General features: G+C 42.3%; 1 protein-coding gene across 1 annotated transcript; it reads left to right on the forward strand.

Annotated features, from left to right (window-relative positions):
* The first annotated feature begins 1297 nt into the window (after nt 1-1297).
* LOC121083693 (heat shock factor protein 5-like) lies at nt 1298-24894 on the forward strand. The gene is given in 6 exon segments (XM_040584361.1): nt 1298-1583; nt 1586-2008; nt 2881-2960; nt 4998-5249; nt 16396-16911; nt 21941-24894. Coding segments are annotated over 6 exon segments (1755 nt in total). The 3' UTR covers nt 22139-24894.
* Nucleotides 24895-24905: the final 11 nt, after the last annotated feature.

Raw genomic sequence — 24905 nt, forward strand, 5'->3', positions numbered from 1 at the left:
ACCCTCCCCTGGCCAAGTAACGTTATGGTACCCAAAACATCCTGTGGCAATTAGTTCCCCGATTTCCCTGTGATTAAGTACCTGATTTGATTTCTCCTATTTGAAATCCTCCATTAGTCGTGCTTGCCTCCTTTACACCAACTACAGCTTTACTACCTATCTTTTTATACAATAACTGCCCCTCTGAAGATTCCTTCGTCAGTATTTCCTTCCACTGAAGCTAGTTCTTATCCTCGCTGCTGGTTTTCTCTGCCCCATTTTAACTCCACCTGATCTGTTCTGGCGTGGGGATCAGAACTGCACAGGTCTGGGGGGGTTTAGGGCAAATGTGACACAATTCCCGATTTGTTCCGCGTTCCTCTGCGCTCCTTATAAATTTGCTTTTCCTTTTGTGAACTGCCAGTGGTTTTTAAGCCGACACTTAGCAACACCTGCACTGCCGGCAGCATTCCTCCCGGCGGGGTATGCACCAGCCTGGGGTGCCCCCGGCACATGGAACAGCTCCCCAGCGCCCCCGCCGCCCGTACCCCCTCTGTCCCCTCTGTCCCCTCTGTCGCTGCTGCCTGCGCCCCCCCGCTGCCTGCGCCGCCCGCACCCGGCAGCAGCCGCGGCCCTTCGCAGCAGCAGCGGCCTGGAGAGGTTCGGCTGCTCATCAGAAACCAACACCGCTTCCACCACCCTCTTCCTAAGATTATCACTGCCTGGGATTAAATGTTGTGAAACGTGGCCCTTCGCCTCAACCACCCGCTCCCTCATGGAAGCTATGGGAGATGCTGGTGGCAGCGGCGCTGAGGGCACCGGCAGGCCTGAGGGGATGGCTGAGGCGACTGCGGGGCTGAGGGGATGGCCGAAGGGACTGGCAGGCCTGAGGGGACGGCGGTGCTGAAGGAACAGCGGTGTAGAGGGGACGTGGGGTGAGGGGATAGTGGGTCTGAGGAGATGGCGGGGCTGAGGGACATGGGGAGGGCTGAGGGCGATGGCCCGGCTGAGGGGACATGGGGAGCTGAATGGACGGGGGGAGCTGAGGGAGCTGAGGGGACCAGGGACCTGAGGGGGATGGTGGTGCTGCAGGCGTGGCTGAGGGGACCGGCGGGGCGGAGGGGATGGCTGAGGGGACCGGCGGGGCGGAGGGGATGGCTGAGGGGACCGGCGGGGCTGAGGCGATGGCAGAGGGGATCGGCAGGGCTGAGGGACATGGCAGGGGCTGAGGGACATGGCCTGGCTGAGGGGACTTGGGGAGCTGAATGGACGGGGGGAGCTGAGGGGGATGGCGGGGCTGCGGGGGTGGGTGAGGGGGATGGCGGGGCTGAGGGGGGCTGAGGGGACCGGGGGGCTGAGGGGGTGGCCGGGCGGGGCTGAGGGCCGGGGGCCGCGCGCGGCGGGCAGCGCCTCGCAGGCGGGGCACGTGCCGTTCGGCGCGTGGCGGGGGAAGCGGAGGCCGCGCGGGCGGCGGTTGAGCGCGCGGCGGTTGGTGCCACCTACCGACACGGACGCGTCGCAGCAGCCCGTCCCCGTCAGTGCCAACGCCTTCCCCGCCAGACTGTGGCGGCTGGTCAGCAGCCCGCGCTGCCGCTCCGTTCGCTGGGTGCCTCCGGCCAGGGGCTGGTCATCAACCAGCCGCTCTTTGGGTGCGAGCTGCTGGGCGCCGGGCCGGCCCTCGCCGCGCAGCCGGTTGGCGACGGGGCAGCGGCAGCCGCCGGTTTCTTCAAGACCAAGAACTTCAGCAGCTTCATCCGACAGCTCAATCTCTATGGCTTCCGCGAGGTGGGGATGTTGCCGGGGAGCAGTGTGGTGGGGCCCGGGCCTGGGCCGGGCCCAGAGGGTGCACAAGGCAACGGTGGCAACGGCACCGGGCCCCTGCATCACTTCCGCAGCCCCCACTTCTGCCGCGACCGCCACGACCTCCTCATCCACCTGAAGCGCCTGACGAAAGGCAACAAGGCGAAGATGGCAGCGGGCCTGGATGTGACCAGCCGCCCACCCAACCGCTTCCAGCGCTTGCTTGCATGTCACTGAACAGGCAACTGCTGCTTCCGCCCTCGACGCTCAGCAATGCCAACAGGCCTGGTGAGTCAGAGTGGGCCATGTGAGGCCTTGGTGGGTTTTTGAGAAGCGCTGGGTGTCATGGGATTTGAAAATCAACACTCCCCTGAGGGAGAAGGGTTACCTGTTCTTGCTGGTGGCATCTCAGTTCACCTGGTGTAGGAAAACTATTGTTTATGCAGGTAGATCTGCTGCCAGTAAGCATGAGTAACATGATTCACATGTATTTCAGGCTGCCTGTAGACTATAGTACAGTCTCCATTGCGTACTACACTAAGAACACCCTTGCCCGATCTCTGTGGAGCTGGCACAGCTCTACCAGATGAACATTACTGCTTCTTGCCCGTCAGTAAGGATGCCCATCAGTAGGGATGCTTAATAAGCTGTCATTAAATGTGTGTGAAACAGTGAGTCATGTGAAGTGATAACTAGAGCATCCTGCTAGTTTTGTGCAAAGGAGACAAGACCTGGTAGTAAGATTTTTGCCAGTTGTCTCCTGAAAAAGAATTAACAAGCTACATAGTTTTTAAAATGGATTAAATGAGTAGGTGAGAGCTAATTAGAAAATAATATTGCTGAAAAGCCCTAGAACATGTTTTCTTTCTTTCTAACCCTCTTTGAGAGGATCTGAGTTTTCCCAAGACAAATCTGAGCCCTCAGGATTACTCCACAAATTTTGTATCAGCCTGAGAGCATTGTAGTTGGAGCTGTGTAAGGAAGATGTGAATATCTTGCTTTGCAGTGCTCTTGGGCTGCTCTTAACTGTGGGCTGCTGCCAGAAGAGCACTCCTGCTTCCCATTCCCTTGGTGGCATGTTAACTGTCATCTTCCTTGCAGCGGATACAGCAACATGTTGGTTCAGCACAATGATCGGAGAAGACTTTAATAGCCTTTTTGCGGCTGGCCCTTGGACCTGGGTGATGCACCCCATGGGTGCAGAGCTGTAAGGTGCAGTGTAGGAGAAGCAGCAGGACTGTGCGACCAGGAGAAGGGGAGAAGCAGTTGACAGTACCGCTCTTTGCAGCACTGGCTGGCATTTAGGGCAGAGTAGGGTATCACCGTACTCTTGGTTACTGTTTCAGGGTAGGAACTGTCATCGAATTCATGTGGTGCTTTCTGTGATGTGTGTGGAACTGCACGTGCAATACCAAGAAAACAAAATGAAGCATTTGAGAAGGGATGGAACTTATTTCAGTAGGGAGGCTAGGAAGCATTTAAATTAATGATTTGATGTTAACATTGTTAACACTAAGATGAGTCATTACAGATTTCAATGAAATCTGGTTTGTCTGATGTAATGCAGACCATTGGTAAAGGAAATTATTAGAAAGAGACGACTTTTTCATTTTTTGTCCTCTGTTTTTATGGCTGCAGTTTTTGCTCTAGGAGTCTCATTTTCTAGAAAGACGGAACAAGGAAAACATTGGGGTTTATATGCAGTCAAGTTCTGACAGGCTGACAATTTACTATGTACTCTGTACTGACTATTTAGGGGCATGTCTTTGCTGTAAATGTGAGGCAATTTGATAGATAAAAGATACTTTTGTTTGCAAAGCGTCAGGCTGTTCCCAATGTCTTGCAGCATGTAACACTGTGTTAAACATTTAGGAACAATTCCTGTAAAGCAACTGGAGGTTGGTAACTTGGCATCCTGTGGTGTCTTGTTTATGTGTTAAAACTAGATAATCTTCATGTCCCTATCCAAAGGTAAAATATAAACAAAAGAATTTTCATACCCCTGTTCATTCTCTGTTTGTAAATGGTGAAAGTACTGAACAGGAAATAAATAGTCCTATACATTAAGTCTTAGCAAATTTTCAGGGTCAGCTGGTATTTATTTAGTTATTCTTAATGATTAAATGTGAACTTGCAAAATAATGACTGTATGTTATTGAGTTCTTGAATTAGCTTTCATCAGAAGAGTGAAAGAGGTAAATGTGAGTCTATTTTTTAAAAAAGTCCTTTTGAGTGAGAATTGGAAACTACAGGTCTCTGAGAAAGTCTGGCTTATAGATAAACACTATTGACGTGAACCATCCTGAAACTTGTAATTCTCATGGCTAAATGCAATACTGCAGGGGAGTCATAAATGCAGTAGTTCTTACAGAAATCAACGAGCACTGGCATTCTGAGTGTTACTGTCAGTGTTTAAACAAAGTCACCAAAACAGAAATTGAGCTGTCATGGTATAAAAGCAAATACATTTCATGAAACAGTAACTGTCTGAGAGAGGAAACTAAGAGAAGAATAAAAGGAATATCTGGGATATAACAAAATGGCAAAGTCTGGGATATTTTAGTCTGCACTGAACTAGTTGAGCTGAGTGGAAAAAAATTGGCTTTGAATTTTTTTTCTTGACCAAAGAAATGACTTGTCATAAAGTACTTGCAAAGTCACTTGGAGGATTTTGACATTGCCCTTCCCTTAGCTGTTTGTGAGCTGTCACAAGTGCAGTTTGGTACAGTCTTGCTTTATGATGTCCCTTTTTTAAAATGTATTGTCTGATTTAACACACAGTACTTTCAAAATTGCTTTTGTTTGGTTTAGTAAGTTACTACACATTTTCACTTACAGAACATTTCTAAATATGGGTAACTCGTTACTGCCAGTTTAAGGAGATTGAATGCTACACAGACACCTCTGTGCTGGCGCTTCACTCGTGTGCCACACAGCAGTTACTGCATGCTCGGGTCTAAGAGTACAGTCTCTTTCTGGATTAAGTATGCTGGAGCAAAGGTAGTCTTCCCAAATAATGTTGTAGAGCCTTGGCTCCTCATACTGCCTTTCTTTGCCTGTGAAAACTCCTTTCCTTAACACTTGTTTCACTTTATTTTGTACCCACTGCAGGACTGCTGACTGTGGGACGGTTTCATCAACTTTATGGTCAAGGTGTTTTCTCTCCTTACTCCTACATGGCAACCTCGTGCCAAGCACTTTACCAGCACAAAGTTTAGATCCGACTCCAGTCCCTTGGCAGGGACCACTTGGGTTGCTGCCAGGGCAAGGGGCTTCCCCAGCTTTTCCAGGTAAAGGGGCTGCTGCCTTTCTGGTACTCCAGACACTTCCAACAGGAGCCATGTACACACTCCAGCCTGTTGCCTCTCTTCTGCCACTTCAGCAAGGGACTCAAACCGTTGCCGCTTCCACTGCAAATTGTAGCAGCTCTGCATCTTCAGTGCCATACTCACAAGCCTGCTATCCAACAGGTATAAAAAAATTTCTGCATTTGCTTTTCAAAAATATATTTTAAAGTGAGACTTTTAAATATTTTTCTACAATACGTTGTCATGTGTATATCTCAAGTGAGAATTAGAAAGTGTAAAGTCTAAAAGGAAGTTGGACCTTTAAAGCAAAAGGATTTTCTGTTTGGTATTCGTGTCCTTCCTCCGGATTTTGAATGTCCCCTGGTGATTTTCTGGATAGCCTTTCTGTTGAGGTTAAAGGGTTAGGAGAAAAACATTTGTCCAAAACTAGTCGGTGTTAGGCTAACTTTCATATTTATTTTTTTTAATTGAGCAAAACTTGGACAATGATATTAAACCACTGAGACCTTGTTAAAAGTAGTATCCTAGGCCTTGGTCTCATGTTTTTCCAGGTTAAGGTTTTAAACTCAAAGATCAGTCAAAAGTATTGTGTAGAATGTTTCATTCTGCTCATACTATTTTTGTATCTTAATTTTTTTTCTTGCTTAGCTTCTTTATGTTGTATTTTTTACGCACTGAAGACTAGAAAGTACAAAAGTCTTGACTCCTTTCTTTTTTCTAAATTATTTCTGCCAAAATTTTCATTCTCACTTAATCGCTCGATCACAAAATAGATCAGTCTCACTTAAGTGTTTTTATTCTTCAGAAGAGGAGTTGAAGCAAATTACTGTTCTTTTCCTTGCCCTTACCTTGAATTGGAAAAATCATGTGATAGGTTATTTGCTGGGGAGTGGTGGTGTATTTGTTGTGGGTTTGTGGTTTGTTTTTTTTTTTTTTTATTTCCCTAAAACTTCTGAAATTCAGAACATAGTGACTCTTTCCTTGAACAAACTAAAGCTCAGTTATCATTCTTTCCTTCTGCCTGCTCCTCCTTTGGCAGCCGCACCTTCACAAAGACAGCTATCTATCCTTGTTTAGAAATCCTACACATTGAAATCATCACATCTTTTGCGCATCTCTTCTGAGACTTCTGCTGAGAACATTTCAGACAATAATCACTAGTTTCCATAACGTCATTTTTGTCAAGGAAGGGTTCTGTGGAGCTGGGTGGGCATTTCTTGTAGACACGCTTAAATGTTGAAGAGACAGGCAACTTCCGGCATGTGCTCCTTGCCTTGTGCTCCTTATGTAAAGATTACTGTGGTGGCCAAAGTGTGGAGCCTGCCTTACCAGCTGCTAACTATTAAGTCTTCTCCCAGGAGCAGGTGTCCTGAGAATCAGAATGGTTTGGGTTGGAAGGGACCTTAAAGATCAGCAAGTTTCCACCCCCCTACCATGGGCAGGGACACTTTCTGTTAGACCAGGTTGCTCCAAGCCTCATCCAGAATACTTGCTTAATTAAGATGCAAGGTGGTCCCTGCTTTGTGTTTCTATTGGTTACAGAGCATAGGCTCAAACTCATCATGATGAATTGTAGTTGTCTCTATCTCAGCTAAGGCCCCAGCCCTCTTCCGTAGTCAAGGGAAGGAAAGGGGCATCTTGGGTGCGATTCACGTAGCTCGGTTTAGAGTTTGTCTTGGGGTAAGATTACTCGTGTCCTGGAAGTGCCTGTTTTGAAGTACTGCCTGTAGGGGAGCTGAGGGAGACTAGCGTAGATTTAGACATGAATATGTAGATCTCTCTCACTGGATGACGCTCGCTCGTTGCTTTCACTGGATTTGTAAAAGTTTAAAGGATAACTTGGCTATGTTGCTCAGGTAGAATCTTCTGGGGTGGGAGGTGGGTGTGAGAACACGGTGAAAACGTATCAAATTTTGTAAGGTGTAATCAAAACTAAAATACAGAAACTTATGGAATCTGCAGCGTTTGAAAACTCTGGTGATTTAATTAGCATTTCTGAGAATGTAAGTGACATTTCACTAGAGTATGATAAATCTTTTAATTTTCACTGTCACTTAGGACTGTCTCAGTGGTTTTACTTCTGTTCCTGTGTATCTCTTAATCTCTCTGCTATCCTTTCTTCTGTATATTATAACATACAGAATGCTGAAAGCGTCTTTCTTCATATGTCCACATGAAAAAGTCTTGTTTCCTTCATCATGAGAGCACAGTAGCAAGATTAGTTTGTTTGGAAAGTGATAGTTAACCTTAAGATATGTATTTAGTAAGTGAGAGGACTAAAGAATGTATGTTCAATCTTATTCTTGACTCTTTTCATTTCACTTTTGAAGTCCCATTAAATTAAATCAAAGTAGAACTTTTTCAGAAGATTTCTTTTTATGTGTATTCGAACTTGTTTGTTAACTTCTGTGACAAAAAGATTTCCCTGGTTTTTCATTATGATTCTTATTGAAAGGTCAGTAAAATAAAATATGCTCATCTGGATCTTTTTTTCCCCACTCGCATTAGACCATAATTATTTTAAGGATTTAGTTCTGTTTACTTTCAACTATCTGCAGAACCTTTGACAGTAGTAGAATTGCATCAAAGAAATGCATTGAAGCTTTATTATCCGAGAGTGTCTAATAATGAAAATCAGTCAGGGAGACCATGTAAGAAATATTAGTTATTGGTGCCACCTGACAGTGCAAGTTCAGTCATGCCTTTTGAATACATCTGTGGCTGTAGGGTTCATTTACATATGATAACCTTTCTGGTGAGTGGTAGTTTAGGAGGAGTCGTGATATTCTGAATGATACACTCTCAGTGAAGATAATTCATTTTCTTTCTAAGTCTTAAAATTCACATGGTCACAAGGGGATTCTTTAAATAAGCAGCTGAAAATGACTGTTTGAACACAGCATGAATAGCACCATATTTTCCCTTGAGAAAAGCAGACTAGGTGCATTAGTAATGTGCTTGTAAAACTAGTTGTAGGATTCGTCTTGCCTAAGATTCATCTCAATGTATAATGGTTAGTTGTATGTGCCTGGGCTTGTCATCTAGATTACATGTATAGTCAGTAGAGAGAAACAGGCACCTCCCAGAGGTTGAGTCCTTCCAACTTTCTCAGATGTATGCCTTTGGAAGACAATTCATTCCTTTCTGACGAGCCTGTTTGTCCACTGACTGTTCAGAGAGCTGACAACTGCCAGACATCTGAATCTATGTAGCAGTAAGGCAATTAATCCCACCTAAATGTCTAAGTTCAAACAACGTTGTCTTTCCCATTTTCCCTTACTGAAAAGATCTTGGGTATCTTCTTCCTTTTCATTAGTCTTTCAGCTGGTAAAGAATGGGAGCTTGTATTCAGGCCCATTCCGATGTGTTCATTGATCTGGCAGGAACAGGCACAGCTGCATTCCCAGATTTCTTGCACAGCTTTGAGTACTGTTGACCCAGTTGTCTGGTGAGTAAGTAGCTTCTCTTAGGCATAACTTTTGGACCTGACGTGGCAAGTTCACACTGAAAGGATAGTCTTAAGGTTCTTCCTTTGTATTTCCAGTGGTAGTGTGTGCTCGAATGGAATGGAAGGTGCTGGAGAGTGTCAGTCTCACGTGTTTTGGCCCAGCTGAGCTGATAGTAACAGCACATTAATAAAATGTCTGTTGCTATCGTGAATGCCTAGAGACGATACATGCTTCACTTCGATTTCCAACAGATAGTTGGAGAAATTATGGTGGTTGTTCAAGCTTGGAAAAGATCTGCTGCTGATCATATTGGATTTGCACTTCCTTTGGGCTTTCAGCTTTCCTGAGCTTGCATGTAGTATTGAAACCTGTAAGAAGCATGCAATGCAAATGTGTACACATCAAACTGTGAACATGGAGCTTTGCCAGGACAAGTGTCTGGGTGTCTTGATCAGCTCTATCATGACCTTGTTAGCCTGGTTAGCACTCTCCCCTAGAAGAGCTGTGCTCAGTTCAGCAGTTGGTGTGGACTTGGGACCATTCCCATCAGGCTGTTTGGATGTGGCTGTTTTAGCTTGGAAGAGTAAGGGATTTTAACAGTATTAACAGACTCTGTTCCAAGGAATGGGTCTGGATGGATTTAGTTTACTGTTAGAGTGATAGCCTTCATGTCTTCAGCAAGTTTATAATTTACTTGTTCTTCTCTGTTGAAACACTGAGACCCCACAAAATAACACTTTCTGAAGAGGACTAAGATGTATATAAGAATGTGACGATAATATTTTGTTGTCCCTCCAGTTAAATTTCACATGTTTATTTTTATATGATTCATCCGATTAGTCCAGCATTGAGAAAACAGAAAACAAAATGAATGCCTCAATAAATCTCTAATAGCTGTCTGCTTTGGATATAAGAATACTAACCTTGATCAGACCAAATGTCCATATAGCTCATCATTTTCTCTGACAGTAAAGCCCAAGGAGGAGTGCAGGAGCAGAGCAAGCGTGGACTGATGCTTTTCCAAAATACTCCAATAGTATAGGCTGAGGGAATTAACAAACCATAACACGAGTTGTGTTTAATAGCCCTCAGTGGATTTCACTTCCATGAACTTGCCTGTTTCTCCCAACCAATGTGGACTTTGGTTATGTGGTGACTCTCTTTTGGTGACTACAGGTGATAAGTGGTACTTGTCTAAAATTGGCCTCCATCTTATGATGCATTTGCTTATTAACTGACTGCTCTTAAGGCTACGTTTGTGTCTCCTGTGATATTTTCACAGATGCCATTGTTCTTGCTGTTAGATCAGCCACTGCCATAGCTTATAAAAAGTTCTTGCAAGTGAAAACCATTCTTTTTATGTAACATTCTGCATTTCAGAACATTCAGAATCAGTTGTCAGTCTCATTGTCTTCATGGTTTTTTCTGTTCTCCTCATTTTGATTTAAAAACATAACAATTTGTTTCATTGATGAGTTGCTTTTGCTAGAAGCTCTACTAACTGTAAGAATCCTGTAATTTATATTTTACTTGTAGCTTTTTGTAGTGTATGATCTGGAATTAATATTTTACACTTACTTACTATTTCATAAGCGTTTTTTCCCACTGGGTCCTTCCTTTTCTGTTCTTAGAAAATAGGTTCTTTGTAATATGTGTTTGGTTTTCCTTAGAATCACTTTTGCAGGTTACAAGAAATTTCACCTTTGTCATTGCTCTCTTGCAATGTTTTTGTTTTTACAATAGTCCTTCAAAAGTTTGATTTGGTGGTTTTCTTGAGTTTGTAAACATGCTTTGGAGTTTCCAGTGAGTGAAGCCCACGTATCATTTAGGTTTTTGGCAATATCCAGAACTGTAATATGTTCACAGGTCATAGAACATTCTTCTGAAAGATGTCCAGATTTCATCATAAATTTGCTCAGCGTTAGCTTTTGTAGTAATGTGAGTCATACACATAGCTCATGCTTGTTTAGAAGGATGTCCACTAGCTCTTTCTGTGTTTTTTAGCTCTTATGTTTGTTGCTCCCAACTGCACAAAAATTCAGCAACATCATATTAAAAAAGAGCCATAGGTATAGCCATTAAAAACGCATACTGGTTATTGTAGCAGCTGTCTCATGTGGAATCTCATGTAAGTGTCAAGCATTGCAAATAAATCATCTGATCTGTTTGCCATCTGAAGTCATACTTACTACATTTACTTGTTATGAATTGGACTAAATTTGTTTTCATCAAAGACTTCTCTCTGAGAATGATTGCAGATTTTAAAGATTATCCGTACTGCATATAATGCCTTTCTTTTAAATTATTTATGTGTGTCACCGAACAATAGTACCTGCAGCATACTGCCTCAACTGCAGAGTTGCTTTTTAGAATAAAATCACTGTTTCATCTCAGTGCATATGTGTGTATGAACATCTAGGATCAGCTATGTGAATATGCTTTCTGTGGTGTATTGTGGCAAGAAACTCAAGCAGCCAAATCACAGAGGTGATATTAAGACACTAAAGACTGTGATTATGAAGTTTCTGCGTGTGTGTGTGTGTATAAATTTTACAATATATATACTTTAATATATCTATACATACCTTAAAATAAGTATTTTTAAGATTAAGAAATTGGTCTTAAAATCACTTGGGAGGTAACAATAAATTTCTGAAATTTCATTTAATGTGTGATTATTGAAATGTTTAATCAAAGTAAGAATAGAACTCTGCACACCAAACACAAGTTCTGGAAGTCTGATAGCTGTGTTTTAATTCTTGCAGCCACACCACAGAGCTGTTCAGCAGCAGCCCACACAGATCCTCTGGCTGGCTGTGCTGGTCCTACTGCTTCAGTGTACACCCACGACAGCTTTGTCCAGGTGAGTGTAGCCTACCGAAAGGAGGTGAAAGCGAAGGAGACTGTATGAATGAACTGCAGGTTTATACACTTGTGAAGCTAAGATATAAATTTGAAAATTGATCTGCTTGATAAAGTGAAAGTGATGTGGTTTACAAATATCTATTTCAAAGAACCACTGAATGTCAAATGGGTGGTTTTGTAATTCAAGTTAAGTTTCAGGGTAGCAGCATAGCGGGTGTCTTCATCAGTGGAGTGTTTTTTGCTTGACTTCACGAGAATCACTTTTAGTTAATGAGTCTGCATTTGTATTTGAAGAATGTTCTTGCCTGGACAAAAAGAGATTCTTTAATATTATGAAAATACTGATAAGCAGCTCCACTTCTTTGTCCCAGACAGCTTCCTGCAGTCCTGAATTTCATTTGATGAACAAGAAAAACTAAGGTGACTTTTTGGAATGGGCCCCACCTCAGAGATCTCTTATTAAAGATAACTCCAGTACTAACTGCAAATGCTTTATGTAATTCTGGTGGAAACTGCACCTTATTTGGAGGGCCTGGCTTATCAAATATCAGAAGATCTGAAGTAAGAATGCAAGGGCTTCCTTTTCTATTACAGCATAATGCATATACTTTTTTCCCCCTCACAGAAGACAAGCAAAGCAAGTTATGCTTATGTGTGTTGAAAAAGGGTTGACCTACCCAAGCTTGATTATCCAGTTTCCTGTCTTGCAAATATCAACCTTTTTCTTTTATTCATGATTTTTTTAAATATGAGCTTATCCAAGATGGCCAGGTTATGGCCAGGATAACACGTTAGTGTAAGGCTATAAATAGCCAACAGCCAGTCGTGCCATCGATATTGTAGTATTTATTTGTCACACAGTGCATCTTTGTCCTCTCACTTTCATCGTGAGCTGCTTTTTCGTCCAGGGCATGAGGATGAGTCTGAACGATGGGAATTCACAATTAAATAGCTTATCTCGGAAGGCCGAGATCAACGGGATAGTAAATAATTCCAAAGGAGTTGTCAAAGGGGGCGTTGTGGCTAGATTGAAGGATAATATACAGTGTCCGAAGGGTCTAGTAGAAATGAGTTATTTGGAGAAGCAAGTCCATGGGCAGTGTGTGGAGTCAGAAGAGCTTTAGGCCACTTGCTAGTGGTTGCTTTGTTTCCTGGAAACCTCCAGCAAAAAGCTGCCAAGCATCTGGGCAGACTGCCGGAAGGCGATCCTCTGCATGAGAAGACCAAAGGTGAGCAGTGCCCTGTATCAGTTCCACCAGGTCAGTAACCGGCTGTCTCTGAGCAGGGTAACACAACTATTGTACTGCGTGGATCAATGGGACTTCTTGAGATTTCTGAGTCTTAGCATAGCATAGGTCATTTCTACTGGAACGTGGTGACAGGCTGTGCAGATGGTACAGAAGACAGCAGTTTGCCTGTGGTTCTTGCTGAGCTGGAGGGAATAATCAGTTTGCCTTTTGTGTGTTCTGGGGCATATAGTTCCCCAGACTTCTGCTGGGGGATGTGGCAAGCTGCAGTATCGATCATCCTGCCCTGCTGACGTATCGATCATCAGTAACCACTTGCACAAATCCTCAAAAGCAGTAAAATTCATCAACCCAGGCTGACTAAGCATTTTTATTGTTCTTCACAAAAAATAGAACTATTACATGGTATGTTTCCTATCGTTCCACTCAGTATCTTCCACCAGTTGCAGGAATTCAGTGCAATGCTGTTGAAGTGTGGTTTGCGGGGCGTTTTAGGCTGTTTGGTCGCGCTGTGTGCTGCTAGGTAGGAGTGGCAAAGCCTATACGAAACTGCTGGACCAGTCCCGAAGGCAGTGAATCGTATCAGCACACTAGTGGTCAGCAAGCTGGTTACCAGCCCCGTTTCTGTTGGATCCAGATGGTGCTTTGTGGTCTCAGAAGGAGAAGCGGGCACTCTTGGACAAGGAAGCCTAAACCTTGTGCTGTTCCTTACTGGGTCTTGCGGAGAGCATCACTTTTAAGTTTAGGAGAGATTAAGACAGGTAGAGTTTCTGGGTCTTGGAGGCCAGCTGCTGGGCTTGTACAGTACGCACCCGAGCTGCTAAAAGTGTTAGGTGACCCTGACTGGAACATGGGCAGACAAGGCCGGTAAGTAACTGGTTGGTTGGCTGCAGTTTGCTCTCCAGAAAAAGCAACAGAGAAATACTACATGGAATGGCAAGGGGACATAGGTGGTTATACCCAGACATGGTGGCTGATTATGGTGTATCTCACCAGGTTTCTGAAATCAGGGTTTCAGAGATTTGTATTACACTCTCATCACAATTGGTTACAAAACAGGGAGCTCAGGTACAACTTCTTACCCATTTTTTGTTTGGGTTCTCTTAAGTGGGGTTTGGATTAGTGTGCTGAATCAGTATCCTTGGGGAGGAATGAGTCTTTTGAGAGAACTCCTGCTATCTTCTGCCACAGCAGTGCTGGCACCTCACAACCATTATCTCAATACTTCCCCGCTGCTTTGTCATAGATGTGAACTGAGGCTACATATTGGATTTCAGCAAATTTTTTTTTCCTGCCCCCCTCTCCTTTTTTTTTTTTTTTTTGATAGCAGCCCTGCTGTTTGATTATTGCTATTACCATGGTTATTAAGCTGTCAGTATTTCCTTGTGGAACTGAAGCAAGAGATAATGGGAAATGGAAGAAATAAACGTGCAAGAAAAAAGAAGAAAACCTTCCTGACCTTAAAAGCAGTCCTAAGTAGTTTGCTTTTATTTGTAATAAGGAATAACAATCAGTCATGTTATTTCAAAAAGAAATCAATTCTGAACTAATTCTGATTGCCCAAGCACTAAAGCCAGATTTTTGTAATCCTAGCCGTCCCTGAAAAGGTGTGGTTGTGCTTTAATTCCTGCACATGCTATGCTAATCTTATAAGTGAAATGCCCATCTTCTCTTTCACCACTTTCGCTAAATTAGACTGTTTTTCCTCTTGAGATCAAATGACCAGCAAACTATTTTAAGCCCTGAGTTCTCAATCTTTTATCAAATTTCCTTGTTTCATTGCTGCCTCCCCCGCATCCTGGTCTGTCATGTCTTCTCCAGGTGAACTAAAAGGATTTAAATTGTACCTTTGCATGGCCACTTTCTCCTATTGGAAATACATACGAGATCCTGTAGTTCACCCAAGAAGACACTATGTGTTATAATGGCTTAAAGCTGAGGTCCCCTAAGAAGAGGCAGAAGAAGATTCAGTATGGGTGGGTTGGTTGGGTGGTTGGTTGGTTTTTGGCCAGGATGATCTTATTCCTGGACAGTTTGGTAACCCAGATCTTACTTAAAATCCTGACTACTTACTGACAGTAAACAAGCAATGCAACAGAAATCAAACACCTTGTTAACATTTAAAAAAAACAGAACTGAAAAAAATATCAAATGAGAGGAATAATGTTTAAACCTATCTCATAAAAACATAAAGGTGGCTTGCCTTTAATGAAAAGATTTTGCTTAACTTAACCTAAATTTCTCAAATTCCAGGTTTTATTTTCCCCTCCCTTTCCCCCCACCCTCCACAGTCTGTGGCTATCTACAAACTGGCACATCTACACGAATCCACACTAGGACTTGACTTCACACACCCAGAAGACGGGATCTCATCTTTTTGTGGTATCTCCATCAGGGAGAGACCAAGTCCTTCACTGGCATTTGATCTGATACAGCTTTCCTAGTGGGTGATCCTGTAGCTTCCTGTTCTCTAATTTACTCATCTCTGGAAGTAGCTTTTTATTAAGCATTACCTCAGCTAGAAGGTCTAAGGATAGTCAGGCACTAAGGACTAATCCTTCATACTGGATCTCTTCCAAAAGAAGGCTGCATTTTAAATAGACCTGAGTTTCTGTTCAACATCATTGTATGACTTGTATTTGTCAGAAGAAATTACCCTTCTAGTGTCCTTTGACTGAGTCACCTCCAGAAGAAGTAGCAGTACAGACACTGGCTGTTAAAATGTCATCTATCGTTTCACTTGGGTAGGACTTCCTGCTTTTGAAAAACTCTTTCATTGTCCTCCTTCTGTTTTAGAGGTTATTTGATTTATATGAATGCTACTATAAAAGTAATCATTGGATTGCTGATTGTGTCCTGTCATCCTGTGATGTCATTACAGTGAACAATTTTAGTAGTGTTCAGACCTGATCTGTGATAGCAAAGGCAGTCTCTGTAGGTTCTACAAGAAGTGTTTCTGACTTGAAATTCTGTAGGGTTTTTATGCAGATTGATGCAGACTTTGAGTTGTGCCTTTGTGGGACACTGTCATGACAGGAGAGTCCAGATGTGAGGCTGTGACAGGCAGGGAAGTTTTGCAGTATTTGTTTTCATTGGTATTTGAACTCCCACTCATTTTGGGACTGGGGCATTCCTGGGGGGCACCCCTTGTGTAGATGTGCCTATGGACAATCTCTTGAAGAGGAAAATGATATTATTGGTTAAGAAACTGTGAGTTCCTCAAGTTGTGTTGTCCGTATGCACATTTACAGCATATGTACCTTTTTCTTTTGCTTAAAAATGTTGTGGTTTATACACAACAGGAGTGCTTGAGTTTTAGAAGGAACTGAAGGTGGGTGGATTTTCTCTTTCATTTTCTATTACGTATGTGGCATGTGAAGAGGGTCGTTCTAGTGTACCACAGGTCCTACTAAGACCAGAAGTTTCTGATTTGAATGCTTGGGTATATTTAATACCTGCAGTGCAAAGGGTGTGCAGACAATGCATCTGCAGGCATACACCAGCTCCTGGTAAGTAACCTTCTCTCCAGGATAGACAATGAATAGAAGAAAGGAAGCGTACCAAGAGTAAGGTGGTTAATGAAAACCAAGACAAAGTAGTACCGCTTTTTGTTGTTGTTGTTGTTAAACTTGCTATTTTAACTAAGAATAACAGCAAGCTTTTGGATAAATGGATAAACTGAACCAATACACATTCTGTCATGGTAATTTTTGGATATAAAAGTTCACTGTATTTTGTTTTTCCCAGAATCCTCCAATGCAGTCATCTTACGAAGCTGAATTGATGCCGTCTGACTGGCTATGTAATATATCTGAAGAAAACAAGAAGGCAGAAGTCAGTCTTGAAGCCATGTTTCAGGCTGCCGATGAGGTGCATTCATCATGCAAAGCTGAAAAGGTGGAAGTGGCACCTGTAGAAAGCCAGTATTCAATCCCCGAGTTTAATGGAAATCAGCCACTGCCCGTTAATAGTTACGCACCTTCTTCAACTGAGGAAAGCCAGCTGGAACGTCTCACTCCTCTTTTAGACACATCATTTCTGGTGGAAGCAGATCGAGCACTGAATTTGTCTCCATTACAGCCTTCTGACATTCTTTGTGCTGCCGATACCACTCTGGCTATAGACACTGCTGCTGCTGCTGAAATACTGCAAGAACTTCTGACCACACAGGAAGCAGATGAAAAACAGAGCAAAGAACCAGATCACTGCCCAGCTGAGTTCTCCCTCATGTTTTTTCAGGAAGAACTGTTGAGTCCAGAGCAGGTAAGGGGTAAAAGGAGATAAACCAACATCTTTCTTGAGCTAACTATATTTGATAGTAATGCTAGGGCCTGGACCGATAGCTTTTCAATATTCTTTCCTGCTTAACAACTGAAGGCTTCTGTAATTAAGCTTTTAATGGACAATGAAGGGTTTGCTTGGTAAAGCAAAATATAAAAAAGAAGACAGAATGAAAAAGTATCCCATGTTCATGAGCATGACACATGTCAGCCTGTTGCCCAAGTTAGGGTGCTCATTTGCATGGGAAACATGTGTAGTGCAGGTGTATTCATGGTGATGAAGTGGATGCTTTTTTAGGTTATAACATACCATCTTTAATCTTCAACAAAGAAGAGTATTTTGAGAATTGCCACTGAAGGCAGATTTTTGCTTAAATTTAGATAAATGGTTAGATTGTTTCTGATAAATAGTTATTAAGTTTCTGTTTTCTGTGGAAAGTATAGTTTATTGACATTTGAATGGTATAAAGCACCTTCATTGGTTTATACCTTGTGGTGTACAACAAGTTGTAATTGTACTTTGGTCTACCTGTACCTGGTCTTCCCTGTATACAAAACTGTAAGTCTCATGAGCAGTGAGGGGCATTCTAGATGTTACTCTGTTAAGGCATGCTCTACTTTTTTTTGTTTTGAAAACAAAGTAAACTCAGGAGATTGACTGCATCTGTTTCTGCTGCATGAGACCTACCTTGCATGTAGGCACTCAAAATTTCATTTTTGTGTATGCATTGAAGCTACTGTTTTATTGTATCTTTTATTGGTATCTTGACGCCTTCACTAAAGTTTCTAGATCAGAAATCATCAGCTGGTGCAAACCTCCTGTTATTGCTTTCAGTGTTATAAAGATTACTCATCTTCCTCTTTCTTTCTAGAGTATCTTTCTAGAATGAGATGTGTATTCTGATCAAGCCTCTACATAGCTCAAGTCTAGACTAGACTGTTCTGCTCAGTACTGTGTAGGGAACAGCACATCCCTGTGCTAGTGCATAAAGTTGGCAATACTCCTTAATTGGTGCCCACTCATTATATTAAGTGTTGACTGCACTTTAAACACTGTCAGTTTCGAGAATTTTTGAACTGCATTTTTAGAATTATACTTTTTCCCTTGTTGAAGGCCTTTGGAGTCTGTGACCCAAACTTCCTTGTCAAGAACTGGGGAATTAAGTGCATGAACCACGTAGTTGTTTGAGAGGGAGGTTTTGTATATTTGTGAGAATCCTGGTGTTGGTCCTGGACCTAAACTGGTTAAATAACTGGCCTCATTCTGTGTTGAAGAGCAATTCAGGGACTGTTTAGCATTTTGTTTGACAGATTCCCTCTTTCTGTTAGAAATACTCTTTAACTAGTGTCCTCATCCCAAACTCAGGAGAGGGAAGGTTAACTTAAAACCCTGCTTGTCCAGAGCCTGGGATCAATGCAGGTGCAGAACTCTCCAGAGGAGGCTTCTGTGCCTGTACTCCTCCCATCAGGCTCCAACACAGTTTTCTTCCTCATCTCTGAATCTGGAAGCACTCTGAGGCTTTCAGTGGCTGTTGGTACCATGTGTTTTAGAGCAAGCTTATGACAGAATAGTGGGTGTGCACAGAAGACAGTTCTATGCCTCTCTACAGGAGCAGAGGGGGAGCAAATTCCTCCACTGTTCATACAAGAGCATCAGAACAGCTCTGCTGGGTCAGATCAAAGGTTTGTCTTGCCCAGTGTCAGGTCTCAAAACAATAGCTGTAATCTGATGTGTAGGGAAGAGCAGGAACAAGGCGCGCAAACAGAACAGGGCATTCCTGCTTGTACTTTCCAGCTACTTTCAGCCCGAGGACTTGCGATGATACTGTGTACTTCATCTTAGGTTTCTGCTCTGTGGACTGAAGTCAGCCCTTGTCGGTTTTAGCATATGGGACCTTTTGACCAAGCTGGTACTTTGCTCATGAGCTACTGTTGCACGCAGAGCTTCCTTTTGTGCATGTCTGTTACTAGTTTCATGTGATGCTTCCCCATTTCTGTCTCAGAAGGGGCATTCAGCTGTCATTCCTGGCTGCTTACTGCATGTCACTTGTGACTTCACGCATCTCCTATCACAGCCGCCTCGGTAGTCGCCTTTCCTGACTGTACAGCCCTGCTGTAGTTTCCTCTGTGTGGCAGCTGCTCTGCACCTCTGGTTAACATTGGATTTGTTCTCAACTTTTTCTAGTACATACTCTTCTGAAATGAAGAGAACATTTTTACAGTGACACAAAGATGTTTGCTGTTTTGTTTTCTGTTTCTTTCACAGTATTTCCTAGCATTTAATTACTCTTGTGACCAGCACTGAGCCTTGAACTGTCTTCCTCATAGAACTAACAGTTTAGTAGAAACCTGCTTTATTCTGCTTTCCTGATTTCTTAAAAGACAGCAAATTAAAAAGCAGTTCTTTACATGAAAAGAGTTAGTACATTCAACAGTTCAGATCCAGCGTTGTCCTCTTAGCCTCAGTGAATTTCAGCCCTAGACTTTTACAGGCTTTGGCCTTTAATGGGCATATTTTATTCCACTCCTACTCGTAAGAATTGTTTTATTTTCTTCTTAAAGTGGAAGTGGAACATTTCTGTAATGCTTGATCAAGAGGAATTTGCCTCCGATTTCGTTCAGTCTCCTTGGCAGCATACCTATGTGAAGGCTGAAACACTTGCTTTCTTTGGGGAAGGTGAATCCAGCAAACCCCTTCATGTGAGTTGCTAATTCTAGTACCTCAGCTTCCCATCATGGTTCCAGCTGGGTATAGGTATAGTCCAGTCAGTGTCTTGTAAGTTGTGTAAGTAGTGAGATGTAGCAGTTTTGGCATTTTTCGGTAACTGAAGTGAGAAAACAAAACTTTCACATCTGTCAGCTTTGGTAGCTTTGTTTGATTCTCTGCCAAACAATGTTTCGGACTCTTTAGTTGCAGAAGTATTAGACTTGAGTGGAGGGTCTGTCCACAGCTGCGGTGAATCCATGGTCAGAAACGTGTTCACTTAAAAGACCAAACAATTAAAAAAAAGAGATAGCTTGGGAACCAGAGTTGTGTGGGCTAGGCTGATGTTGTTAGGATGAAAATCTTATTATTACCTATTATATTAGGTTACTGAAGAGTTGGTGTGTAAGATTAAATAAACACAGTGATAAAAAGGAATCTGAAAGGGGTACTGTGCAGTATGACTGCTCTTCAGTTTCCACACACGCAACTGTAAAGGTTAAAATTGGACACAGCATTGGAAGTACAGGTTCACCAGTGAGGAGGAATGAAATTTCCTCAGTCTGCTGGCCACGCTTGTCCTGGTGTAGCCCAAGGTGTCGCTAGCCTTACTGGGCACTGCAGCATCCCCAGGTCCTTTGCAGAACTGCTAGTTAGAGTGTCTACACTTCTCTCAGCACATTGGCTAGTAACAGTTTCTTAATAATGGTTATCCCAATATGTATGTTATTTGTTTTTTCTTTATTAGACACTGCAGTTTGGTTTCTACATCCCCTGCCTGGTATTGCTCTTCATTATTCTCTTTTTTTTTAAATAATGAAATTAGCAGAATTGTTTCTAGAGCAGTTGTCCTGTGGAATATGCAGTTTAGAATGCTTACTTGAGAAATCTTCCCTTCTCTCACTACTTGATTAAGGCTGCTCACTAATTTTTCTAGAATTTACTATTATGTAAATGTCACCAGGAATAGAGAGGCATCATCACTCGTCAAACTTGGATTCTAGCTGGTGAAGATAGTGACCTACAGCCTGCCTTCCTTCTTTGTTTTTATGCCTGGGAAGGAGTTGTGGTTCAGACATCAGACAAAAGGCACTGCTAGCCACGTTTTTTTCACATGGCCTTGTTAATAGTACTAATGCAATACATCCAGACAGCACATTTCAAAGAGGAAAAAAAAAAAAAAGAGTAAAGTGGGTATCTAGCAAGTGCAGGAGGTGTGTTGGAGGGAACTAGTTCTCCCTGGAGTACTCCATTACTGTATTTGCACAGGCCTTTTTGAATGTTATTATACAACTTTGTCAAGGAATGTATGTGTGTTTCTATTGATATGTATACACATAGCCTGTTATATATTCAACATTGAGTAATGACAGACTCAAGGTGGCGAGCGTGATTTTTGGAAAGACTATCTTATTACCAAGTATGACCTCTTGTCTTCTGTAAACTCACACATAATGGTTTTCAAAAGCTTTTTTCCCCTTAATAGAAGGAAACATTGCAGGCTCTGAACAGTCATTCATCTTTAGGTTATTGATGGATAAGATATCTACAGAAGAGATGAATATTCTAGAACAGGTGATAGTGAGAAAATTTTTCTGTCTAAAGGTAAATTCCAGGTACTTAACTTTGGGCCTGTACTGCCTCAGTGAAATAGAAACAGAACTTGGTTGTTTGGCCTTTTTTTTTTTTTTTTTTTAATCTACAGATTTCTGCCACATGATCATGGAACTGTACCAGTTCGTTAAGTGGTTGCCCACAAAATACATGTGGAGCAGCAGCAGAGGGCTCCAAAAGCAAGCAACACATTGCAATTTAATGTCTTAACGATTGGATGGGGTGGGGTGATATTCCCAACCAGAAATATGTGGTTCACATATGTGGTTTTGCACCACACAGCTCTGTCAAGTTGTTTGAGCTAGATATGTCATTATTAATACATGTGCTGGTAACAATGAGCGCACCTGGATTTCTTCTAGCTTATTTCTTCTAGCTAGTTTGATAACAGAAGGCAAAGCTCAGACTGTGAGGACACGTACCCTAACTTTGTGTATTCTAGTTTTCTGATCTCATATTTTGCTTAATATGATATTTTGTAAGAGGTTGTTTAATTTGGCAACCTTAATTCTGAGTTAAAAACACTTACTATGTAAACTGTGTAGGCAGTGTTCAACACCTGTTAGCTGTCCTTTTGGAGTGGAGAAGAATAGCTTTTATTTTGTTTTATTGGTTTTATATTGGTTTTATTACAAGATAACATTGAGTGATCTTTGGTTTTATTTCTTTTGTTGTTGTGTTGTGTTATTTTAAGGAGAATACTAGTGTTAAAAGTGAATCCAGGACATGGGAGACAGAAGAGAGACAATTCACTTCAGGAACTGAGCCCGTGAACAAATCTGTAGAACACACAGATTCATCTGTAAAATCTTTCTCCAGGAAAAGACGCAGTTCAGACACAGGCAACTCCCTTGGTAAGAAAGATTCTACATTTTCTCAGAGATTACGGTGACAGATACTCTGAAACTATTACAGAAAGGGGAGAGTAAAATAATTTAGTTATTGTCTGCAGTGTAAGTACCTCATTGTTCCTTCAGTTAAAATATTATACTTGTACAACCTCTTAGTGTACTTACCAACACACTTCTATAGATACACTTATGCTAATTACTCTGATGTGGAAAAGGGTATAAATTATGTAAGTAAATAAAACTTGAAGTTCTGGGAGTTGCGTCAGAAACCTGGATGTCACAATATTGAGATTAAGTCCATGGATGTGTTTGCTGGAGGGTGACATGCTGTGAAGGAAACACTGAGTAATGAGGTAACTATTCAAGTTCCAGGGGAAAAAAACACCAAACTGATGAAGTTAGTGTAGAAGTCTGAACTTTTTGTCTCACATCACTAAATACATTGTACCAGTCTGATACGTGTCCTGAAACACACGAGAAAAACAAGCAGCAGAGTATCTGAGGCTAAAAACTTCACAAATCTAGTAACTGAAGGAAAAACAGAAATGTCCACAGATTAGAGAGACATAAGAGGTCACAAAAAGTACTTGGGATCCGTTCTAGAGGAGAATTTGGTGCAGCCTGCAAATCTCTAAGAAGCTGTTTCCCTCACAGCTGTTCATCAAAGAGCTGACGGTAGAGTTTAAAGAGCTGTTGCTCACTTCAAAGGGTATTTTCTAGATTCCAGATCATGATGCTAGTTAATAGTTCAGCTCATAATGCCCATCATTTTCAAACATTTAAGTAAGGAATAAAGTTTTTCTGTCAGGAAGCTGAGCAAAAAGGTTGGATGCCACCTTGAAAGAAGACAAGCTTTTGTTTAAAGCAGAATTGAGAGTTCTTGTTCAATTACTTCCTGGTATCATGGATAATTAGCAAACTTCTCAGCTTTCATATCTGAAGCAAAACATTTGCTTAACATGCCAGCTGTAAAGTTATGTACAGGAACATTTTGGAAAGCATTTCCATGGGATTGTTTCACAGGGATGAAACACTATGCTAACGCTAATTAGCAACAATTGGCATAGTCTGCTCTCTGGGAAATGTGACGGTCATCCAGGCCTGCATTTCCACTGTTGTACCTTTGAGGCTTGGTGTGCGTGTAAAGGGTAGAGATAGACAGCACACCTGAGCCAAACGTGATCAGGCTCCAGCTAGCCCAAAATTAGTTGGGTGCATGATACAAGCCTCAAAGCTGGCATAGCCTGTCTGCTGCATGTCAGCTGTAAGCCTGAAGCCGGCAGGCTCAAATGCAAGTTGACTTCTGCTGCTCTGACTACACCTTTGTCTGTCAGCACCTCCTGTCCTCTGTGAGACTTTGGAAACAATTTATTTCTTAATCTTTCTGTGCTAAAATGCATCATGATGATTTCCAGGTGTTTCTTGGCAACTTACCCTCTGAGTGTGATGGAGTCCTGTCTGTTTTCCTGTTTTCCTTTGGGCACTCCTTCGCAAGTTTTCTGAGCCTGCACTTTGATACATACCCTGCTGTGGAAAAGGCTTTTGTTCCATCTGTTTCAGTAGGCTGTTGACATGTTCACTTTTCTTTGTTACGTGGTGACACCGAGTTCTAGATACCACACAGCGAGAGCCAATATAATGTGGTACATAATGAAGCGGGAAGGAAAAGTCACTTCAGTGACTGGGAACAGCGCTGAGCCAAACCCAAGGTGTTAATCTGTAAAAACGCACCAAGAGTCAAACTCGCCTTTGTGGAGAAGGCATTGCTTCCCTCTGAAGAGCTGGAGTGGACTTCTTTGCATTTCACAGCTATTCTGTAGCAAGAAAAGACAAGCATCCTTTCACTAAAACACCGTCCCCAGGGTTTCCCTCTATAGCTGCCAGCCCATCTCTGCAGCACCATAAATCACTGAAACAGGTTATCTGCTTCCTTCAAATGGAAAAAAATATTATTTAACCAACCTTCTGAGCTAAATTCTAGTTTACCCTTTTTAAGAACATTCTGCCCAGCAGAATCAAGATGAAAAGTGTCTCTAGTTCATTGTCCTGTCTCCAACAGTATCTTTGGCATTTCTGTACCATTAAGCAGAAAAGGCCTCAGTAACCTTTTCTTCAATTGATTTTTAGAGTCACTTTTTGGAGCTGTGCAAACATTTAGCATCCACTGTGGTTTTTATAAGTTAATGTCCTTAATGCAGATTAACTACACAGTGGGTGAAGAACCCTCCTCTTCCTTTGTTTTGGATGCAAGTGTTTGCTTTAACCATATCTTTACTCCTTATGCACTAGTTTTCTTTGTGCCTGACAATTTGGCAGAGGGACCCTGTTTTCTTTGGTAGCAGCGGGAGAACAAAAACTATTTCTGAGTCCTCCCAGGAGCCAGAGTCTGCTGCAGAGGGTGCAGAACTTAACTCAGCACTAAGATACATCATTGCAAATGATTACAGGCTGTGTCATCTGTCCCTGCCCACTCTTTTTTTTGAGAGGCGATGGGTATGGTGCTCTAGCTCCTGCCATGTTTATCACACGGAGGTGCAAGGAATAGTTCACCTTTCAGGAACTGCTTTTTTCAGCCCCAAGTTCACTCTTAGGACATAGATTTGAAGGTGCTGATGATGCATCTGCTTTTCCCACTACTTTCTAGCTGAGCTCGTCTGTTAAAATGGGAGTTTGGAAATAAATCCGTCAGCTTTTGTTGGCAGCATACACACTTGCAACAGGAGTCCTTTTGGACTTCACAAATAATTGAGAGGAACTCTGTAAATACTTTGAGTCTCCTTCCCCATCTCCTCTGTATTGTGCTCCACA

This window comes from Falco naumanni, chromosome 1 (genome assembly GCF_017639655.2).
Source record: "Falco naumanni isolate bFalNau1 chromosome 1, bFalNau1.pat, whole genome shotgun sequence".
Taxonomy (NCBI): Eukaryota; Metazoa; Chordata; class Aves; order Falconiformes; family Falconidae; genus Falco; species Falco naumanni.